The sequence below is a fragment of the Lathamus discolor genome, chromosome 4, assembly GCF_037157495.1.
Source record: "Lathamus discolor isolate bLatDis1 chromosome 4, bLatDis1.hap1, whole genome shotgun sequence".
NCBI classification, from domain to species: Eukaryota; Metazoa; Chordata; class Aves; order Psittaciformes; family Psittacidae; genus Lathamus; species Lathamus discolor.
The window spans coordinates 48,038,902-48,063,205 of NC_088887.1; the positions used below are offsets into that span (position 1 = coordinate 48,038,902).

General features: G+C 38.5%; 1 protein-coding gene across 2 annotated transcripts; it reads right to left on the reverse strand.

Annotated features, from left to right (window-relative positions):
- TXLNG (taxilin gamma) lies at window positions 1-24,048 on the reverse strand. Of its 2 annotated transcripts, none has more exons than XM_065677387.1 (10): window positions 23,697-24,048; window positions 15,059-15,371; window positions 14,243-14,334; window positions 10,880-11,050; window positions 9,981-10,175; window positions 8,511-8,630; window positions 7,370-7,444; window positions 4,932-5,024; window positions 4,295-4,390; window positions 1-3,302 (listed from the first exon to the last, which is right to left on the reverse strand). In XM_065677387.1, the coding sequence occupies exons 1-10, from the start codon at window positions 23,850-23,852 to the stop codon at window positions 2,982-2,984; spliced, it is 1,632 nt and encodes a 543-aa protein (XP_065533459.1). In that variant the 5' UTR covers window positions 23,853-24,048; the 3' UTR covers window positions 1-2,981. The 2 variants fall into 2 exon arrangements, with proteins under 2 accessions (XP_065533459.1, XP_065533460.1); XM_065677388.1 differs by lacking the exon at window positions 23,697-24,048 and adding an exon at window positions 16,041-16,098.
- Window positions 24,049-24,304: the final 256 nt, after the last annotated feature.

The following is a 24,304-nucleotide window of genomic DNA, read 5'->3' on the forward strand; positions in this document are numbered from 1 at the left end:
TTAAGCATACTTATTTACTTAATCTATACAGAATTGAGTAGATAAAATTTCAGATTCACATTAGTGAAAAATCTCTACAAAATGTTCTTGAAAAGCAAAACAAAGACTGCCTGTTCATTTATCATTTTTCCTCATGAAAGCAGACATGGGTTGTAAAAATAAAGCAGTGTGTTTAGCACAAACTAGATTTCTGCATCACTTTTTTCACAGTTATTTCCATCTACAGTCCAAAGAGGTAGATTTTCTGCAACACCTGAGAATTGAACTGTAACGTAACCAGGTGTAATGAAAGGAAGGACAAAACATTAGAGATACAGCCCTAACTTACTTGTGTACGTATACACACATTTGGGTCTTGAATCACATCCCATTTAGCTTTCTGCAGCTTAATCATGGTGAAACTGTCATTTGGGCCCCAGAGTTTTGACAATTAGACATACTTATTTCTGGCCACATCAGTTTAACAGCCCAGGTTAAACAGTTTATGGTAGTGGGAGAAAGGCATTCATACCAGTTTACTTAAAAACCCTACTGGAGCCCATTTGGCTACAGACTGGCAGTGCAATAGCCTGCTGTATGGCAGATCAGTTAGAGCGCTGAGCTTATCCTTAGATGAATTTGTGTTTTTTATTTATTTTTTTAACAACATTCTCTAAGCAATGCATGGAACTATTGACTGGTTTCAGGAAGCAACGTATAGCTCACTTTGGCCAGATAAGTCAATATGATATGGGTATGTTAAGGGTAGTAAAGAGAAAAGGGTATCCCCGTTTTAAAAGCCTTTCATCACTTGGGGTGTTCTGCTTCATTCACATATTAAGTCAATAACAAATATATTTGTATTGCTGTTCTATACATCTGTCGTGTCTCTAAAAGCCCTTTAAAATATTCTTGCAGCAGGGTGCAAAAAATCACTCTTGCCTCCATATAGAACAAGCACTATAGAAAGAATTGTTAGAGATACAAATGTTCAAATAATAGATTGTAAAAATAGAAAACTGTATGTCCTACCTTGCCAAGGGTATGATGCTTCAGATACAAAGATTTTCACTTTTCCTCAGGAAAATTACTTCATGCTTAGTGTTAGCTGAAAACCAGTTCTCACAACTACTTTTTTTTTTGTTTTTAAACAGTCTGATTCTGTAAAGCAAGCAATTTGAAAAGCAAGTCTGAAATACTTCTTTCCAGTCTTTTTTTATGCCATATGGTTAGCATGATTAACATTTCAAAGCTCCTAGTCTAATGTGACTGACTGCTCACTGCTACCTTCTTTTCATTCCTGCATTGTGCTTGGACCACAAACACAAACCTTGCAAAAATCTAGAAGATGGCCAGCTTCCCATTTGCTCCACCATTTAAGAAGTGTCAGTTTTGCACAGTTCCTCTTAGTGGTATGAGCTAAAACACATCTATTAGGCCTTACATAACCTTACTCTCTCAGAGACAGCTACAATATCTCAACGTGTATTACTACAGCGAAAGGATCAGGAGCTCAGTGCAGCCTTGAACATTCAAGTAATTCAGCCACTAAATGGTCACGGGCAACGAGGGTGGGAAGCTCATTAAGAGATGTGCTGGATTCAGAAAACCTCTCCCAAGTAAGTGCAAAGAACTTTAAGTACCAGAAAAGGCTACACATGTTCGTATTTCCTAAAATTACAGCAACCAAAACTAGAAAGTAAATACATGGGAACTAAAGTTACGGGTAGCTTGCAGTTATTTCACACATTGCCTTGCCAGAAGTTAAATGTTGGTCCTAGTTTCTTTCAGGACAAAAGTCAAAATATGGCTATCAATTTTTCTAGGAAATTTTTTTTATGGTTAACAAGGGAGCTTCTCTTGTGGTATGTTAAGGGTAAGAACTTGAAGTACCATCTTTACCAGATAACTTAACTGGGAAGGCACCCTGCTAACTGGTACAGCTTTCAGGTTGAGCGTGCAAGAAATTCCATATTGTACTTCAAGAAAAGTATTTGAATCTACCTGTTCAATTATAACCAGTACATGCTTAACTTAAATACATTGCATACAAGGCTGTTAGAGAAAGCCTATATGCTACAGACTCGTGTCTTCCATGCCTCCAGCAGTAGATGTCTATTTTCCAGCCTTTCAGATAATCCGGAGATTTGTCTAGGCAGCAATGGATTCCTCAAGTCAGGTTAACCATGTGATGGACACACTGCAGCTAAGAGGGAAGAACATGAACTAACACCCGTGGAATAGGCTACACAACGGCAAAATCCCACTCAGTAACATTGCTGTGCATTTTTTTCCATGTATTTATATTTAGCACGTTCACAGATAGAGCAAATAGCTCAAACCAGCCTTTACAACACAACCCTGAGAAGTCTGCACAAAGTTGTACACCCTGTTTCACCAGCTGCAAATTGACGTATTTCAAAGCTGTTTTTTCATACCACAAAGTACGTAAAAGCCTTTAAACATCTTTTACTATGTCCTGGACCTTTAGTTTTCCATTCATATATATGAAAACATACTAGAGGGGAAAGCTGACATTTTTTTACTGGCCATTAGACACCCTAATGCAGATAAATTTATTGGGAAATCAGTATTTTTTAGTATATCGAGTGGCAAATCAATGAACAAAACCAGAATGCTATTATTTAAACCAAAAAGTGACCTGCTGTCACTATTTTCCCCAGAACGATGTTATATCTGTACACGGTCTTCCATGACAGTGATTTGTGTTGTGGGGAGGAAATGCACATGCATCCTTTTATGGAAAAATATTTTCTTTTAAAAAAATGAGGCAGATGTGCAACACAGTTGTGGAAAATTTATAGTTTAAGCTATTTAAAGCTGCTATGCAGCTTCCTGTACCACGTAAGTCCAGTAGTTCTAAGAAAATACAGATATGGTAGAAAAAGTAAGAAAATTTTCACCACAAAACCAAATAGTTACCACCAACAGAGAAAGTTATACACAAAATATATCTCTCAATACAGTGTTTACACTTCATTTTAGTCTACAGATTCAGTGCCAGGAACAGGACTTGTTGAGACAGTCTTTGCGGAATTATTTGCCACAAGTGATTCCACATCAGGTTGGATTCCTGGTTCTGTGTCGGTCGGAGTTCCCAGCTCCTCATGGGAATTGAGCGTGCAGGACTGCAACACCTGCACAGCTAGATCCACATCTGCTTCTCTGAGAGAAACCTGCTCCTTCAGGACTTCCACCTTCTCATTCAGCTCATTCCTCTCTGTCTGAAGAGCCCTGCATAGCTTTTCCAAGCGCTCCAGTTTTATTTGAAAGCCCTTGTATTCTTTATCTCTTACTGTTTTCTGAAGGACAAAAGACAGAAAGCTGTGATCACACTGATTTTGGTTTTTGTTTATTTTTTCCTTAAGTTAAATGACTGACTACTACTTAGTCCTGAATATTAAGTTCTAATTAATCCAGTAGGTCAAATTCCAGAGCAAATTTCCTTAGAATGCCTGACCACTACAGATGGCTTGTCTAAGCTGGAGTGGCAAAACACACCTTCAGCAACAAGCAATTGATACCTATATAACAGCATAATGCTAATTGTGAGGGCTGAGTATCAGTAAGGATCCTGATACAAGGCATTTACAACCCAAATAATGGCAATTATAGGGAGCAGTGGGGCATAAATGGGGAAAATCTACAATCCAAAATCCAAGTCAGCAGGTACCATAGTCCTGGCTCTCTTAACTAGCTCCTTAAAAGAACAGAGAAAGATAAGCAGTGCCATAGCAAACCTATAGGACTTAGCACGGCCTAGCAAGATCATACCTCATATACTTAAACTAGACCTTAGACAGTGCAGACAGAACTGTACGCCTACGGTTTCTGTGAAAACTGTTTCACGCTTCTCTTTTACTAGACTACAATTAGGTAGGTAATGGCATTTCATGACCTCAAAAGCAGAAGCAGTGTAGAAAAGTAACTGATTCTTTACATGTGTTATTGCCTTCATGTCTGTCTTGGATATTTAAAATTTATTTCTGTCACAGCACTGACTGAACTTTGCTCGGCATATTAAAATACAGTAAATTTGTTCAGCTTGCATGATTAAACAGTAAGCAAGAAAAGATAAGGCTGATTTCATCATGAGTTTAGATTTATAAATCAGCTTTTGGTTTTTTGTGTACTAAGACCACCAGTACTATTTACAGAATAGAAACCATACAGCAGACAAACCAAGAGGCAGCTACTGTGCAGTATATTCAGTTCTTTAAAACTGAGAAATTGTATGAAGTTCTCCAGGACACAGACTCTAGTTTAGCCATACTGCTGCTTAAATGGTAGTTACCTCTTCAGCCATTTGCAGAAGAGCCTTGTTGTTATTTTCCCATTTTGTACGCCACACTATGGTTTCCTTTTCCAGTTTCTTAATCTTCTTTGTCATCTGCAAGAGACAAATAGAAGACTTAATTTTGTGGCTTGTGTTGCAATGTAGGTAGGTTTACATGAGTAATATGACTTCTTATTGTTACTTTCCAAGTTCAGTTTGAACAAGCTATTTTACAGGGAAGTCTTTCTGATCAAAAATCAACCCCGCACATACAAATTCTGCATTCAAAGAAAACAAGACTGATCCTTAGAAGAAGCAGACTAGCAACTTTCAAGTACAACTAATACAGAGCTCCAGGGAAAGAAGTTTTAAAAAAGCACAGCCAAGAAGCCTGAGAAGTATTTTATGCCTTTAATAAAACACTCAAATTAGGATTTAGGTATTATGTGTGTTAAAAACCATTAAAAAACCTCCAAAACCATTTCTCTTCCATAATATGACAAATTCTTAAGCCCTACCTTATGATCCAAATTAACTGTCAAAATATTTCACATATTTTCAGAAGGCAAACACTGTTATAAAATCTAAAATGCATCCCAGTAACAGCACGCATGTTTATATTACTTTTTATGAAACCAGGTAATCCTGTAAGTACCTTCTCCATTTCTTGCCTGAAGGTTGTAAAGAGTTCATTACTTTTTGCCATGGTGGTCTGGAATTCTTCAAACTTATCCATGTAAAGAGAAAGCTGTTGGAAAAAGAGGCAGGAACATTAATCCTAACAGCTGTATACAAATACAAAAATGTAGTGCAAGGCAAAATTAAACTCAAAATATTAGAGGATTAAAACATTTTTTTATACTATCCTATGATTTCCATTTGAGAAGCATGCAGAACTTGTCTGAAAACCTGCTATTGAAATTGCATATAAAGGAGAGTTCTATGATTATAGAACAGCAATATATTCTTAAGTAGAAAGGGGACTAAAATGTTTGAAGACATCACAGTTCATCACTGTATCATTTTTGCTTCCCTCCTGAAAAAGAAATAATTAAAAAATCTGGACAGATACAGGAAATTCAGTACATGGTTAGTGAAATCATACTCAGAAAACCTCTCCATAACCAGCCAAAGGTAACAACCAAGGCTAGGACAAAATAAATACGATTCATTCCAGAAATCAAATACACATTCACAATTACAAAATCTGCCCACTGAACAAAAAGAATGGGTAGAGAGTACTGACAAGGAATTAATTTAATAGTGAAAATGCTTACATTTTAACAAGTGAAGAATATTAATCTACAATGACAGAAAATTTTCTTGCCCTACATCACAAGGCCAATAATCAAGAAGGAACTGGAAAATATATTCATTAACATAACCTGTTTTTAAAAAAAAACAGGTCCCAAAACCTTATGGTTCTTACTAAAAGAACCTATAATATCAGTGTGTGATTTGATGTTCTAAGAATATATGACCATCTTCCTAGTCCAACTGAAAAATAACCAGTTCTCTCAATTCTTACATTGAGGATTAAAGTACAATACCGTTCAGAACACAAATATTTTATTTTGCTCTAGTATTAGAGGCAACTTCATAACAAGAATTAGCTTGGCTTGTCAACAGTACACGATGACTCTGTCGTTACTGTAACTGAACCTTCTAGCTCATCTTATTCTACAGAAAAATCTGTCAGCCCCAGGGAACTACAAGCTATACACATTGTTACCATTAAAATGCGTAACAAAAAGGCAGTGGCATTTTGAATAAAGGGTAATCAACTACCAAAAAAAAAAATCATAAAAGACTAAGCATGGCAAAAAAATACTTAGGATAATTTGGATATTAATGTATTGAAGTTCAGTGGAGAGGTGTGCATATGATTACATTTAACTGCACAAATACACACACACACTTGAAATAGAACTGTTGAGAGAGCCTGGAAAAGAATTAGGTACAGTAAGCATGGAAAAAGGAATGAAATAGAGCTTGCAAGGAGACTTAATACAAAGCCTCACAAAACTGAAGCATTAAGAGGTATACAGTAAAAGGAATAGCTACGGCTTCTCAGATGCTATGTATGTATGTGCTGAACCAACTATTTCCCTCTGCCTTACGTGCTGAGCTTGCATTTGGACAACGACTGCAGGTGATCCAGAACCAAAGTGCAAAAACCGGAGGTTATTTCCCCACTCAACAGAGAAGATTTTGCTGTAGAATTTATAGCAAGAAAACAATCTGAAGATAGCAGGTTTTCGTGGACAGAGACACTCAGGTTACTAAATCTGAGTAACTACAGAGATAAATGTGGCATTGCTTGCTCCCAGTCCCCTACAACAGGATGAGATGGAAACAGTAAGGAATAAATTCTAAAACCTGCCTGGGTGAAAATCTCTACAGTCACAAGGGCCTCCCTGGTTCTGAACAGATGTGTGTGTATCTATCTATACACATACATAGATATATATACACATATATATGCATATAATTTTCTAGATACATGTATATATTTGTATATAAACATATATACACGTGTGTGTGTGTACATTTTATGTGTGTACATATATACACATGCATACATATAAACACATTAAAACCAAACATGATTCATTCCAGCAAAATAAAATTGTTGAAAACAACAGTTTCAGAGAAGCCAAAGGATGGTGAAGTAGCCACCACAATGAATAGATTGTTAAACTTTCATATATTCTGGTCTTTGTAATACTAGCACTATTAGTTAAAGAGTATACTAATTCCAGCAATTCAATGTTTAGCACCTCCCAGTTACAGTACTCTCTAGAAGTATTAAACAGCAAGTACAAAAATGTCTTTACAACTTACATTTCACACTTCACGACTGAAGAGTTAACTACTGGAAATTAAAGACAATTAGAAAACAACAAATAATTTTCACAAGTAGTGTATAACATCTGAATGATGTATATCTGCATGAATGATAGCACGTAGTTTTTCTGTATGTTGCATTGTGTTCACTACAGTCACAAATACTTTGGTGTTTTCTTTTTAGAACAAGTGTATTGAAGACTACTCCATAAAAAAAACCAACAAACCACAAAACCAAAAAAATACCTGCTGCTTCAGCTGAGCTTCCTGCTGCTTCATCTGTTCACATTTGTGTCTGGACTCAGTAGCTTCTTTTAGCAACTAAAAAACAAACAAACAACAATGCAAAAAGCCTTATAATGAAGAAAGTACTCCTATGAATGGCTTCATTTATGATGAAAAAGAAACAAACATTAACATCACCTAATGGCCATTCAACCATGTTTTCTCACTCGAGCTTTTTTAAAACATGAGTGCTGGCATACAGAAATTTTTATTGAGACATTTTTCTAATTGGTAGCATAAGTCAACATTTCTATTTCTGCAACAAGCTTAAACTGCTAAATTTATGAGTAGTTCATTAACAAACTGTATGCAATTTATAAATTAGGTTACAAAACAGTTATTTTCTACCTCCATTTCTCCAGTCACTGATATTGCCTTTACAATAGCCTTTACAGTCTAGTTCAAACCAATTTTGCTTCAAATTGACACCATTTTGTAGGTTCATCTTTGAAAAGATTTTCATCAGCATATGATTCCAAAATTATGTTTTAAAAATATAGAACAACCCCACACTGGATGATAATTTTAAGATAATACAGGAAAAGCAAGACTTTGTCTAGAAGTTACAGATACATAAGGAACATTGGGGAAAAAAAAACCCAAAACCCAAACCCGAAACAAACCACAACTTCACCTAAGTATTACTTTTTAATTTGAAGCAAACTTCTTGGAAGACTGCAAGTAAATCGCTGATTATGAACATGTAAATAAAACATCAGCCATAATTTTGGAGACAGACAAAAAAGCCTACGCTTTATTCTGCACTTGTTATTTCTTATAGCATCAAACCAGAAGTTACAACTCTTAACCACAAGAGTACACCTTTGGTGTTTCAGCTCAAGACATTTCCCAGTCAAAGAAAAAGCTAAGTAATATCCAGCCCATTTGCTGAGAAAATGCAAACAATAACATTACTTGCCTGTAAATATAGACATTAATATTGAAGGCATTACACATACACAAAACTTAAATCTCAGTCTTGCTGTTGAAATCTATCCTAACTTTCAATAGACAGTCCCCTGAATTTGCTGAATCTGTTTCGAATCATGAAAAATATGTTTTGGTGGGTTTTGTTATTTATCTTTACAGAGAATTCACTTACAAACTCCCTTTCTCGCTGATGTTTTTCCTCTGCTTCTTTAATAAGTTGGGTAGTTTGCTGAAGTTTGGCATCCACAAGTTGCTGCTGCAGTTCTTTATGTTTGAACACTTTATCAATATGCTAAAGAAAGGAAATCATATCAGTCAAATATAAACAGTGCACGGGTCAATTAAGGTAAATGTACATGTATGGGGAAATGCATATTGTTTACAAGTTTCATGCAAAAGAAACACAGGCAAAGACTGTTTTACACGCCTTTTCTCCTCTATGTCCATGCATTGTAACTACGCTTTTTTTGTCTTTCACAGAAGCCAGATGCATATTGTATTAAACAGGTACAATGCTGTAAGTCACTTCAAACCAAACATTCAAAAGTCCTGTAACAAGTAGTCTATATCCTTTCTTCTAAAGATGGTGCATTATCGCTAATCCTTACTGTAGTTGTTAGTTCTAGAAGCACTGGTCCTCATTGTTAAAAAAGCTCAAAACGAGCAAAGTTTGCAACAACAGTTTATTTAGCTGATGAAATTCCACGAATCGCTGAATTTTGCAGTCTTACATACATCTGTAAGTAGCATGAGGTGTCCTTCTACCATTTCTCTTCCCCATGTCATCTCCTGAAGGTGGGAACTAGTCTAGAGAAAGCTTTCTAACTGTTCCAGGTTTAAAACCAACCAACCTCCCCATCCCCAAGAAAAAGAACAACTGAATAACTACATTCCAAATCTCCTCTGCCAGTTAAAAACTAGCAAACTAATCTTAGCTGTAGAACTCCTTGAAGGTCAGTTCTCTCTTTGACAAGAATTGCCTGTTTTCCACTACTGTAGCTTATACTGGCTAGCTTACATGCCACTGCCAATTAAAGCTAGCTTAGTTAGTCTTGTAATAGTCATTTCCATATCACTGGTCCAAATATAGTCTTAAAGCATGATAGCTTACTTTGATTCTGTGCCAACAAGAGCAGCTACATACACAAAGGAACTTCCCAAAAACCCCCAACCATAATGAATCAAAGTAAAACAGAGAATAACTCTTATGCTGGTAAATTTATAATTTAGAAGAACTTCAAACGCATACTTATGTTGGAAATAACCTTTGGAAGCTTTAGTTCACTCAAACCCCAGTCAGCTTCAATGTCTGATCAGGTTGCTCACATCTGGCCCAGCTGAGTTCTGAGTAACTCTAAAGACAGAGATTTCCCTGTCTCTAGACTACTTATTTCTGTTTGACCATTTTCACCAGGAAATATTTTTTTTTTTCAATGTATCTTGAATTTAGATATGCAAAACCAGACAGAAAAGACAGATAGTGGGCTCAACAGTTACTTAATTTTTCACAGTAGTGAAGTAAAAGGAATAATTTATATACATGATGGCTGTAAAATATTATGGGGTTTTCTCCCCCATAATTATCTGATCTTTACAGTCAAGGAACTATAACAGTATTCCATTAGAAGCATAATGTAAGCACCTCTTCTCGCAGTGCATACTGCTCAATGAGTTTCTTCAGTTTTTCCCCCAGTTCAATATTTTCCTGGCGGAGCTTGGCATTATGTATACCATGCTGTTCCAGTTGAGCCTGAATTTCATTCAGTGTAATCTGGAAGTGTGCAGTTGCTTCTTTCCGTCTTTCTTCTTCCTCACGTGCTTGCTGCATGTTTTCTTCCTTTTGTGAGAGAATATTAATGTGTTCAAGCTAAACCATGGATCTTTTTCATATTTTTGAGTCAGAAACAATGATAGTAATAAACTTCTGTACAGGTTCAAGTTCTAGAGTACTAGAGTTAATATAAGGCATAGTATGTCGTGCTGACTACCCATATGAAGTGCGTACATAGAGAAACTCCAGAACTTCTAAAGAATCTTTTCTTTACCACTCTGCACATTACACAGAGGCTGGTATTACAAGATGTTACATTAATACCTTTGCAAGTGTAAGAACTACCCAGATGTTAAAACCAGCATTGATTTCCTACAGTGATCACAGATAAGAATATCTTGGCTCTCTTCCATTATACTCCCATCCATTATATTCTGACAGAATTAAGCCTTTTTTAATACCATGCCATTTCATGCTGCCATTACATTTCAGTTGTGCTATTTTTTTCCCCAGCAGTCATCAGCACTGCTCCCAGAACCAAATATGTCAAAAATTACAAGTAATATGGGGGGGGGGGGGGGGGAAGCAAGCTGAACTATACCTACATTTTTTACCTTAAAATCAGGGACACTTATGTCACATGACACTCTTCCTCTGGAGGACAGATAATAAGCAAAGTAGTAAGGAAAAAGCAGCAGCCTTGATTTTAAGCAGTAGCCAATAAAGTCAGATTTCCACCACCACTAGCACTGTAATTTATATAAACTAACCTTCAAAGTCTTGTTATGACGCTGAAGCTCCCGGCAGAGAGATTCCAGTTTGCTACGTGCCAAAATGGCCTTGCTATGCTCACTCTGCAAGTGGACTTTCTCCTTCACAACTTGTGCTTGCTTCTTCTGCAGTATCTTCATCTGCTTTTGAACATTTCGACTCTCCTCCAACTAACATTAGAGAGTATATTTATTAAATAAACATAGGTGAAACTATATTCTTCTAGATGAGCAGACTGAACAAACTTTTACATATTTCAGATGAAAGAAAGTAAAATAATTTCATTAAGACACTCAAGTTGACACTTAAAAAGAAACTTCCATCATCCTACAGACAATTCTAAATGTGTAAGGACAGAAGATGGAAATGTACAAATTCCAACTTAGCCTTTGAGGATAAGGGACCATGGGCCTGCTGATGGGCCATTAACCTGCATTCAGCCACAAGGTTAGAACTAGCTCTGAGAAAGAAGGTTGTGGCACATACAATTAAAAACCAACTGAAACTAGCTTTTCAACAGGTCACGGCATTTTCCAGTCTTATCTGCAAAGTACACACAGCTGTTTATCCAAGAGGTCTCTCTCTAGTATCAGAAACAAAAATCCACAGAAATGTGTGCACAGTTCTTTCTTGTCGGCAGGAGCTCCTACCAGAGGACGCAGTAATTGATACAAGTCTGTAAAATGCTAAGGTATTTCAGAATGGAACAGATACAACTAGCAGTCCTGACAAATCAAGTACTATTAAAGCTGCACAGCTCAGACTCTGATGACTTAAAAGTTCTGTAGTCTCAACCATTTGAAGCAAATTTTTTGTTGTACCTCTTTAGGCTCCTTAGACTGTAAATGACAGCGTTAAACTATGTATATGGTGCTGACTTCAAAATATATTCTAGGAATATCCAGTGAATAGAACTTTCTTGCATTAATATCTAGTTGAAAGTAAGTTCCATTACACAGGATTTTTGGGCTCCCCAAGAAACCTTATTATTTAGTCTGTTCTGTTGTAAAGAAGGTAACAATATTAAGTTTAACACTGCTCCTTATTAGATAGTGCCTCAGCCTTGGGACACCACAGGAAAAGAAGGCTGACAACAAGGAACATCACCATGACAGAATAATAATACAGTGCTGGTTTTTTGAAAGAGCTCAAAATAATGCTGATGCACAGAAGAAAGAATAAATACCACTAAGCACCTCATGACAACAGTAAATTAAATGTATATTTAATCTAGTTTGGAGAAAAGGAATGTTAAGGGAATATTTTGATATTCAAACATAAAAAGCCCTTTTCTTGGGTGGCCAGAAAAAACACTTCAAGTGGCTGTGCTGTTTGCATACCTATGAAACTTCAGGCCTGTAAAAGTATGCCAGCGTGAGACCTATCACCATGGATGCAAACCTTCCTGCATCACAAATTGATCTCCTGATAGATTCCAAATTAGGAAAAAAAAAAAAAAATTGTGGAAGATCTTTTGCCAGGAGAGAGGCATTCCTACCTTTATTGTACAGTCCTTTTCATGAGACACCACTGAAAAACCTGACAGTGAGCTTTAAAGATGATGAATCTTTAAAAAAAGAAAAAAAGCATTGTAGGTGCACTGTCATAAACAGTTCAAACCTCTGCTGGCATTAAAGCTGACACCTGTGCCAGTGGTTCACCACCGCTATAATGAAGAAAAGAATGCAACTTAAAAGGAACACAACCTAAACTTTCTGAGGGAAACAGAGTACCTCTAAGACTCATTCAGCTAAACCAGCTATTGCTACACCTGGAAAACCTCCCACCCAAAGTACCAACAGTTCTGAGCATTCTGGGGAAAGCAACTGGTTTTCCAGGAAGGTGACTAACTATGGACTGTGAATGCTTATGCTACCTATGGATCCTCTCCTGGAAGGGGAAAAAACAATGTCAACATGTTTCTCTCCTGATTGCCTTCAACAAGAAAGCTCGAAATTAAGATGGTGCAGATCTTTTTTTTTTCCACAGAAGCAAGGAATTCATGCGAACCTAGCCCCTCATGCAGGCCATCATCATCACTGTGATTTGACATAGGAGTTGCTCGCTCAAATAGAAAAGGCATCACATGCACAAGCAACAGCTGATAAGAACTGATTTACCACATTTTCCTCTCACAGTATCAAACCCCTTTTTTAGGTTGGCTCCTCATCCTTAAGTTGCACTATGAAAGTATTATTGTATCTCTTTTAAATGAAAGTGACTTCTCATAGAAGCTGCCGGTTTTGAAGGAAATTAACTCATATGAACAAGAACATGCATGTGAGAGACCAGAGAAAAAGCTAAAATGTAACAGATCTCCAAGGAGGATTTAGGATTTCCTAAACAGAACTAATCTATGTCTATTCTTAAGTAATTAGTATTGCCTTTGCGAATAAAAAGACTACCTGCCAGCTCATCCTCAAAGCTCTGGAGACATCCTTAATCTCAAAGGAAAAAAAAAAAAAAATTATTTCAGAAGAGCTATGCTCTGTGCGGTGCAGCCATTACGTCATTTTCAAAACCACCTTTGTATATAATACACCTGACATCTACAGAAGGAAAAAATCTCATGCTTTTGTCAAACTCCTCAGTTATCTTGTTTTACATTCATTTTGTAACTGCAAATACGGTGGGAAAGCATGCACAGAGTATTTCCAGTCTTTCCATTCTTGTTTGTTCCTGTCAAGATGAGCAAGTCAAGCAATTTTGTCTCCAGGGATATTCTGAAAAGTGAACTCATGAGTCATGTGTGTGTGTCCCCAGTTTTATGATAATTTAATTTAGAAAATAAATTATCATTTCTCCTACTAGGGATAGGAATGCACTTTATGATCAATCACTGCTAACTTTTTGACTTTTTGGTTTGTTAATGGAGAAATGTTACTTTTCTATCTATTCTTTTGCATAATCAGAAAGCACAAAGCAAAATTAAACCTAAACCTAACCTCCCCTGCTCCTCCAAATCTCATTATCCCAATATGTTCTTTCCCTTTATCCTAAAGGGTATAAATTATAAAATGCTAGCACAAAAGCATTATTGACAGACAAAAACTAAGAAAATAATTACTCCCTAAAGAAACTCTAAACTTCTCTGTTAATCCTAATGCTACGCTTCAATGCCAAGTTATCAAAAAGTTATCATAACTTATTTTTTCTTTGGATTTAGGTAGTCATGTAGAAGCAAAATGACTACACGCAAGTTTGGCTGAAGTAATACCCACAATAAGCCTGAGCTTGCTTTTTCTTCCCCTACCAACACTGTGAAATATTCAAAATTGTTACTGTCCTGTATTAGAAGTTCTTGCATTCCATAGTTAATATTAACACATGGATAACTCTTGCTGTCTTTACAAATTACTTACCAGATCAGCATACTTCTTGCACAAAGCTGCCAGCTTTTCCTCTGGTGTAGAAAGTGTGTTCAAGGCTTGCATTAATAACAATACTTCTTTTCCTATGAATTGGATGAAAACCACCATATTGAGAAAAGAAAAAAGTACCAGAAAAGAGCCTACCTTTAGAAAAGTAAAATACAGATCCATGAGAAATTAGCACGAATTAAGTTGTTCTCTGGTTTGATAGCTGCATAATCCTAACAGATGACAAATGGAAAGCCATCACAGTAAGAACTTGTCTTGCCTATGTGACATTACATAACTTGGATAAAGTTACAAAAAGTAAAAGTTACTTTAACCTTAAAACCACAAAAATATTTGTATATATATTTTTAATAGCACAGATAAAAAGAAAAATCTAAAAGAGCAAAATTTGAAAGGTTAAGTTTTTTTTGCTAATAAAGGATATTCACACAAGTGTTTTTAATAAGGTTCCGGAATTTAAATATCAGCAGTGTTTTGGTAGCATTGAACACCACAATCTCAAATTTAAAAGTTAATCCAACAACCAGAATGTTAAAAAAGCTGATTAGTAATTACCACATTATTATTATTGTTGTTATTGAAGTTCCTATTAAAATAGCATTACCAGCTGAAGGATTCTTACATATGCATTAAGAATTGTCTTTTCTTAAGCAGAAGTGCACATTTTCTCAGAATATCTTGTTAAAGATGACAAGTTTTGGCTACAGAGTAAACCTGAGACAAAGACAGAGCAAATGCATAGCTATTTTATGAAAATTTTAAAGCCATTTAAAAATCAAAATGCTGAAGAGAACATACCCAGAGTTTTCTCCTTGTGTTTTTCACTCTCTGGATCTTGCTGGCCATCAGGTGGATCAGTACGGGCTTCTTCTCTCCCAGGAGTTTCCTCACGAGACTCTTGAGAGCAGCATGTGGACCCCGGGTGCTTTCTGTTCTTTGTGATACACTCAGCTTCTTCCAACGAACCTGTGTTTTCCAGGCCACAACAGTTGGACTGTGCATGCTGCAGTGGCGTGTCAGACAGTTCATCACACTTGCTCTTCACCAGCTGATCCTGGTTATTCATTCCCATCTCCTGAGAAACAACTTCTTCCATGGCACCAACAGCCAACTTCAGAAGGGAAAGCAAGAAGTAAACAATCAATCAACTATACTTAAAATGAAGACTTTCACCTTTCTTTTGCATGGACAAGTAAAAGTAAAATCCCATCCTTATTCAAATTGGTATTCGCTGTTGTTAAGGCAGGTATATAAATAACTGTAGATAGAATAAGCCTAAAGAGTGATGAAGAAAACAGCATACAACAGTCCAAAATACTAAGCACTCTTTTACAAAACAAATTTGATACCTTGTAATTGCAAAGATGTTTATGCTCTAGAAATAAAAAGTTCCCATGGAAATTTGTTCTTAAAGCTCCAAAACTAACCGGCTATCATCTCAGCACACAATTTTAAATGCAAACACTTCTCCCACCATAGTTCTCAAAATCTCACAAATCAACACTAAGTATACCAAACCTAAAACTCAGCAGGAGTTTAACTAGCTTTAGGTACTGTTATCTGAGAAATAAGGTACATAAATTGAGACAGGAGGACAACATTATTAAAACCAACTTTATTACATACTGGTTCCAGAAAAGTGGAAGATACCAGTTCTAAAATAACCCGAGATACACTGCAAGAAAGAGGGAGAGGCAGGGAGGGAATTAACCTACTACGAAGTCTAAAGAAATACACAGAAATACACTGATAACACACCTAGGGTAAGAGTTCAACCTACCTCAATCAGAATGCCAAATAAGAGTGTCAGCTCATGACCGGAGAATATCTGTTGTTTTAACAAGAATTATAAACACAACTGGAAGCACATCCATTTTTTAAATATTAAAATTTACATCTATGAAGTCATCAAAAAAAGTAAGTATTAACTGGCTTCAGATTTGGAGTCCTACTGCCTGTGATTTTTAACAATACATTATTTCTGCTCAATTGAACAACTTTCTCTCCAAAGATTTCCTAAACACTCAAAGGTTTAATCATTTAACCAAAAAGTTAAACATCAGTTTTAGAACTGCAGTATTTTGGAGCAGAACACCTGATAATATCACTCTATATACTACTTAGCAGCTACCAGACCCCTCTCTCAACCATCAGAACAACATTCTCAATTTCTAGATACATTTAAGGCTGACAAGAGAAATTCAAGGGTGTACGGTTGGGTGGTTTTTTTGTTTTGTTACAGTATAGAGGCTGGGACTCCAGGCAGTACTTGGGGGTGGTATTTTTTGCTGTCCATTTGCAATTCTACTATACAACATGCATCCACGGGTGAAAGTATAATAAGCAGAGCTGAACTCACTTCACTACCAAAGTGATCATTCTAATTGATTTGTTTTCAGTGAACAGAAAGTAAATTTTCTTAAAGTCACAAGAAATTATAAAAGCAAGACCCGTTTATATGCAGAATGTTTATATGTTGTTAATATGTTTATATGTTGTTTAAGCACAAATTTATTTCATATTATATTTTTAATATTAAAAATGTCCTCAATCCTAAACCTGGAGTTTGTACTGGGTTTTGCATTCTGCACAGATGTACTCCTTTCCTCTTCAAAAGGAATTAGCTAACATCAAAAGAACGCAGCCAACACTAATATTATATTGTGAGATATATTTCAACCCCAAATTTGTTCAGCGTGCTTCAAAGAATTATTTAAAAATCATTAAACAAATGCGTGTTAATATTGTAAAAAATTTTATGACAGCTTAGCTGTTCTCTACATGCAAATAAAAGTCCCTTGTTTTAGACCTTATCTCAAGGCAGATTCATTATTCAGAATGATGGAATTCACATAGTATCTATCTTTCATGAATGACAGTAAGTTTTTTAACTGCAAATAATCTGCATACACATTTAGGAGCCACTTCTGACTTATAAAGGAAGATTCACTTTCACAGCTTTTTACAAGTGTGGAAGTGATGCATGTGGTTTATGGGGAAAAAAAAAAAAAAACCCACAAAAAAACACACTGCCAATTTTATTCTCCAGTAATGCAAGACAAAATACTTGATAAATGCCTGCAAAGGTAATGCAGTAATACAACTGCTATAAAAAATAACTAAACTGAAGATTTAACAGCTGACTTTTTAGAGCTGTAAGATGCATATTTTTTCCTGTCTGGTCTTAAACTGTGGGGCTTCCATTGGCATGGGAAAGGCTTACCCCTCCCAAGTTTAGGGTCAGCTAAACAAACAAGATTCTTCTTAAAAAACGACAAGAAATGTGAAAACAACAGAGCTTGCTTATCCTTTTCATAGATATCAATGTTTGAAGACATGGCACAGATCTCCAAAAATCACGATTCATACAGAAGCCAGAGATACGATGTTACATTAGACTGACAAGGCAGGAAAGATCAGAGGTATCAGATCACAATGTAATAACAGAGCAGAATTGCACTACCAACACAACAGCTGAAACTTGCACTTTTTCTATTACATAGGACATGAATTTCTGGTTCAAATACTTGTGCCTAAGAAGCCTGGCAAAAGGTAGGGAAAGTCTGCTCTAAACTCAAAAATTTCTGGTTTGGCACAGTATTTCCAGACCTTCTGAAATCCATAAACAGACTCCCATAAACTTTTGAAAGCAGAGCACAAAATTGCCAGGAACTTGAACAGGCAGCTGAGAAGGCTGACTGGCTCTGTTTGTGGATCCACATTGAACAGCAACAGCTCTCTTGCTATCACTTCATTCCCCTTTTTCATACCCGCCTCTTTTGTGCTAGCCACAACATTCATGCAGCTTGTTCTAACAGTTCATAGCCAGTTTGGTACCTCAGTCCTGCTCACAGCACAGTGATAGGCAATCCTGCCAACTAAGAGTGCTAGCACGATGGTTGGAAAGAAGCCAAAGAACGAGAGTCACTATAAAAAGTCAATCGAATCACAGCCAGAGCACAAGGAACTAAACAAAAAGCACCAGTTAAATAGTTAATACTGACTACTAAGGTACCAGAACACTGTCAGCAAGATGATGGTCATGAGAAGCACTGCTTCAAATTTAAACAACACAGAATTTTTCACTGGTTTTCATCTGAGAAAATTCTGCTATTTCTGGCAAAAAACACAGAAAAAAAAACCCCAAAACACAAAACCTCCACCCCAACAACAAACAAAAAAACCCGAACAATTACTGGTGAGGGCATACATGTGAACAGTAAGACACAAAATGCCCACTTCTGCTAGCAAACCATCACAGTAACCTCAACTCTTGTCAATTCAGAGCTGGCAGTTAGCATGCATATTCCACAGCACCTGGAAGTTTCACAGAGTGAACACCACCACCTCATTAATTCAGCAGGGCTTTTGCAGCAGTCAAATTAGGTGTCAGTCCAATTCTGTAATGACAATAACAACCTCTTAACTCTGAGTATTCTCCATCCTTTGTCAAAAAACCAACAAGGATTTTCAGAACTTCATGCTCATTCTCTGAAGTCTAACAGAGCAGGCAGAAATAACCTACCAGAATACTGAACTGAAGAAAAAGATTCATGTACAAGCATCTCATACATCTCAAATATCTTTGAAAATAATAGCAATAGTGGAAAAAACTATTAAACTTGACAACCTTCTTTTGGTTTTCCAGTGAAAATGGAAGAAATCCAAGCTTAGTGACAAGCAAACACGCTCGCTGCAAAACCAAAGCTCACTGTGGCAGTAGAGAGATTTTGTAACAATATCAAATATTCTCATCTTAAATACAATTAAAAAAAATTGGTGACCACAGGCTAGAATACTGTATTTAAAGAACTGGTTCTACCAGCAGCTATAGCAACCCTGATAATATACCAAAACCAACTTAAAAAACCTAGTTAAATTCTATCAAGTTGTGGTCTGTAAGTTCTAGCAAAACTAAGAGTAGGGACACAACACAAATACATTAGGATTTTAGTAACTTAGATTAGAAAGTAGTTTTAAACAGAGAAGTCTGCTATTGCCTGACCAGAGCCACAACACTTCATAGCTAGATGACTTCCCAATTATGACTAACCAAGAATTTTCCCCCTTAGCTGTCACTTGAGATCTTAACACATAACCAGAAGTCTGAACAGCCTTCCAACACTCAGTATTATTCTTAAACACTTTACTATAGGTAGTTCAGATTTGATCTGTATAAAGCTTCAAGCTGGAATACAGCAGTAATAAACGTCACACAGAGAATGTTAAGTACTAAGCCATTCTCTATCACTGAAATTGCCCCCCTCACCTCCCCTTACTAAGACAATGGTTAGAACACCCCCACCTATTACCTCTATCTTTTCAAATGGGTGCTCATCAGACTAGTGAACTTCTCAGTTCAACATTCCAGCTAGAACACAGCACTTCCAACAGCACATTGTATAATAGTGCTGATTCAGTACTGACTGAATAGAAACAAAACCACCCTGCCAAAGACCTTCTACTGAAATCACCGCTACCTTTTCTAGTTGCTACCATGCTTCCCCACCTTCCAGCTGGCTTCCAACCTGCTGCTTCTAACCAACTTTAATGATAGGAAGCCTATAATCTGACGGGCCAGAATTGTTATGTACCTAGAAAGATGTCTAGTGAGAGACAAAGTATGTTGTATACGCAACGTGTGACTTTTTTAGATCACAAAATTGTTTACAAAAGTTCAAAACTCTACCATTACAAAACAAGATACTTGCCATCAACCCAGCTGTTAAACCAGCTATTAAAAGATGCTGACACTTCTGGATTAGTGTATCATCTTCAAGCTATTTAAGACAGTCATAAGTCAAACAACTTCAGGATGCCCTGCAGGAAAATTACTGCTAACATCACCCCTGCTCATCCCCAAGTTTTCATTCAGTCCTTTGCTATGTTCTCTCAACTTGTACCTAGATCAAAAAAGTTGCGCATGAAGAAAACTCTCAGTACCTAAAAGATGAGAGTACAAGAGAGGTATCCTATTTATGTAACTGGCTATGATCACAAGAGTCTAAGCCAACATTACTTCAAGCAGTTCTGCTTCAATAACGTGCATTGCACATTAAGGACAAAACATACACTTTGGCAGAACTTTCCTTACCAAGCCAAAAAGTATTAGTAAGACTTGCTTTTTTGTTCTCTTACCTACAAGAGCCCATAACACAGTAACAGTGCTGATATATACTGTACTTATCATTGCTACTACATGTACTCAAGTACCTGTATTTTATACTCCTGTGCCTACACATAGTCAGTCTCTTTTCCTGAAACTCTGTATCTCTTATTGAAAATAAAACCATAAGCAGTGCTACACCCACATCTATTTTCTCCTATATGCTAGGAAGTTACCCTAACAAAAAAAAAGAAGTACTGGTATTAATCTGCCAAAACATCTGTTACAGTGCCCATAGTAGCAGATGGCCTGCACTTTGAGAAGACTTTTACAACCTTAGCCTTCAGAACTGCTAATACTTTCAAATACTATCCTGGAAGTTTTAGAACAAATGTATGTACACAAAACAGATCTTCACAACGGTAATACAACCTAAATACATAAGCAAATATGTAATCACTGCTCAGCATCAGGCTCAAGAAAAGTCCATTAAAATAACATCACTCAGCTGAGTACATCCTCAAACCTACCACACATGTAACCAGGCATAAAAGCCTTATAACCCTTAACCTGACCAACTGCATTCAAACAAACAGAACCAAAGAACACCTGTAACAGCAAGATGTAATTTCTCATAAACGTTTATGGTTTATAGCAAATGTTATGCTTCCTGCATCCCAGTAATTTACTCATATGCTAATGCAGGAAAAGTTTTGAAAACATTTGTGTGATATACTTTTCCTCAATATAGATATTCAAGAAGAGTTCATTTAACATAACTATTGTGCTAAAAGAACAGTCATTCTTGGTAGCAATGTTAATCATGTCTTCTCCATAAGAAGTAGCACTCTGGGATGTCACAGAATTTGGGTTTGAATTTGCAGCAGGTGCACCTTCATCCACTGGTCTAGACACAATAATTCAGGTGCTTGTGACCATAAGACTAGCTTATTAAAATTATTTCTCCATGCAATAAATATTTCCCTACATTGTGTTCACTGACCTAGATGATCATTCAGTCTAATTATACCTTTCTGAAAACATGGTGGCCAAACTACAATCTTAATTGTGAGATCAGAAAGTCACTTCAAACAAACATTTCACCTTGTTCTGTCATTACATTAAAAATTATGTTCTATGTGCTCATTTACCTACTTTCAAAATACTGGACTGAGGCACCTGCAGTACTGCTCATCATTAGTTTCAAAGCATTGCAAGCTTGGAAGTAAGTCCCAACACAGCAGGAAGACGATTAAGAAATACCTACTGTGGAAATCTGTATTTTATCTTTATAAAAGTCAATACAAGGTCAATGTTAACAGACCGCTATTAACACTGCTGGCCTTACATCTAAGAGTAAGTCTCTAATATTGTTTCAAGCACATTCTTACATGACCTTTGCTTCTGGTCCTTATTTTTCTGTTACCCCTTCCATGCTTCTTCCTCTGACTTTCATCAACCTCATGATGCAGAAGAGATTCCTGCTTTTAAAAATAGCTCAAGCAACCTCAAATGAAAGGAGAAAAAAAAAGAAAAAAAAAAGTTTTCTTTTGTATCATTCTTTTTCCTCTGTGCTCTGAAAAAAGTAATTAAAACCATCTCTTCCCTGCTTTCCCTTAAGACATTAAAAATAATTCCTGTAATTCTATGGGGAAAAAAAACCCCAAAAAATATTGGAAGAACCCAAAGCTTAAATGGAAACTTTCAGGGTACTTACAGGGCAAAGTGCTACACATTTCATCAGTCCTTTTTTAATGCAAGGGGCTGAGACAGGTGCTAATTAAGAAAATATTTTATATAGCATGAATCACTTCCACCAATGAGGCTTCACTTCCTCTTCACTATAAACCTAATAGCTTTCTAGTCATCCACATTACATTTCTGGAAAAAGCAGGATAGACAAGTTCCGAATTCACAATGCAAACAGGTCATAAAGAACCTAAAAATAAAGAAGCTCCCCTGTACCAAGGCAGGGGGAGGGACACTGCAAGAGACTGCTTAAGGATTTTTAACTCACAGAAAAAAAAAAAAAATTAGAAGTAAAATTTGCTTAATATTCCCTGTCACATTTCACCTTTTTAAAATGCTCAATTCCATTCGACTGCGGGTATATGAACTAGCGTGGAGATGCTGGTTTGTTTGTGTGTTTTGGATTTTATTTGTATTTTAGTTGTAATCATCAGCACCTGCTTTCATCGCAGATGCTAAAGTTACTCACAAGCCACTTCCCAGTAAGGAGCTTAAAAAAAAAACACAGCACAAGAGATGGTTTTTCTTTGAGGAAAAACTAGCTCCAGAGCCTCCTAAATCTCTCTCCAAGAGCCAAAATAAACAACCACCACCACCAAGTTACTATTTATGGGACATTTTTACCCTTCATAGCACAGAAGAAAGGTCCCACAAAAAAAAAAAACACTTGGATTTATGTAAGGACACAGGGTGAGATGACGAAGTGGGACATGAGATGACCGTGGCAGTTCTGTCACATCAGGCAGCGTGTTGGTGATGTCACGGCTCAACTACAGCACATTTTAAGTCTTTGCTGTTTGCTGCACACATATTTTAGGTTTTTCCTATATGGACAAGCAACAAGACATTACTGTAAAGCCACCGAGAACACCGTCGCTTTTGGCGCATCGGTAGAAGAAAGAAAATGAGAGAAAGAACCATTTTTTACCTATTTCTAAAGATAAGGAAACACTTCCACCCCCCCCACACACACACCGCGCGGCAGGCAGGCAGAGCCTCCGCTCTGGCAAGCGTGCCTCGCACCTCAACCACACGGTCCGCACTGGCAAGCGCCAACTGCCGGCACGGCGCCTGGCACCTGTAGCCAGCGGGACCACCGTGAGGGGACAACGGCAGGCGGGCAAATGCCTCCCAGACCCGCCCCCCGTCCCCGTCCCCCCCCCAAACCGGGCCCCGCCACGTGCCGCCCTCCCCCCACCTCCCCCCGCCAAAGGCCCGCCGCGCGCTCGAGGCAGGGACCGCCCCTCGACCCCCGGGAGGGGGACATGGAGAGCGGCTGGAGCCACCCCCCGGCCGGGGAAATGCGATCGCGACTCCTCGAGAGAATGCCGACCCTCAGACACACGCGCGGCTGCAGCGACGCGAGTCCGGTCCCGCGGGAAGCGGAGAGGAGCTTGGCCCGCCCCGTGCCAGGCCCCCGAAAGCCATGGAAGCGGCGGGGGCACGGCCTGCCCGAGCCCCAAGAGCTTGCAGGGCGCCGAGGCCGCGTGGGGACGGGGGAGGCGGGGAGCGAGGCACCACAAGCCGCCGGGTGGGGAGCGGGAGCGCCCTCCCACCATGCCCGGCTGCGCGCTGCCTCACCTCCTGGCCGCCGCTCGCTGCTACTGTCACCGCCACCGCCACCGCCTCCTCCTCTCCGCTGTGGCTCTGGCGCCGGCTGCGTCCCTGCGCGCTGCTGCCGCTGCCACCGCTGCTGCTGCCTCCTCCGCGCGCTGCCTCCGCTCCGCGCGTCGCCATGATGTGACGGCAGCATCCAAACAAGCTGCAGAGAGCCAAGGCACACCGGAAGCTCTCCCTGCCTGCCCGCCCCTTGTCCCCGCGGCAGCCAATCGCCGCGCGGTCCCTAGCCTCACGTGAGAGGTCACCGCCCTCCCTGCCCACTGCTCCCCCGGGAGCCGGCGGGAGCACGCGGGGGTCCCTCGGGAGCAGCGGACTGCGCTTTCCGGCGTGCACCGCGCGGTTCCCGTTCCTAGGGCATGCCGGGAGTTGTAGTCTGGCCTGCCGCGGGGGGCGCCGGGAGGTGCAGTCCCGCCAGCGCTGGCCGGGGGGCGGAGCGGCGGGCACGCGGTGGTGTCTGCGGCCGGTGAGCGGGGCGCGTTTGGTTCGCTCCGCCTTCCTCGTGGCCATTGTTGCCTTTGCCCTGGGTTAGGGAGACGCGGACAGCTCAGCGGCGCCGCCGTGGCGGGGAG

What these genes read in the sequence shown, in the direction of transcription:
- TXLNG (XM_065677387.1), bottom strand. Translation starts at nt 23,852, where the DNA reads ATGGCGACGCGCGGAGCGGAGGCAGCGCGCGGAGGAGGCAGCAGCAGC. An exon ending in GTCATAACAAGACTTTGAAG is followed by an intron (nt 10,176 to 10,879) that starts GTTAGTTTATAT and finishes CTCTCACAAAAG; the next exon opens with GAAGAAAACATGCAGCAAGC. An exon ending in AGTATGCACTGCGAGAAGAG is followed by an intron (nt 8,631 to 9,980) that starts GTGCTTACATTA and finishes TCCTTTCTTTAG; the next exon opens with CATATTGATAAAGTGTTCAA.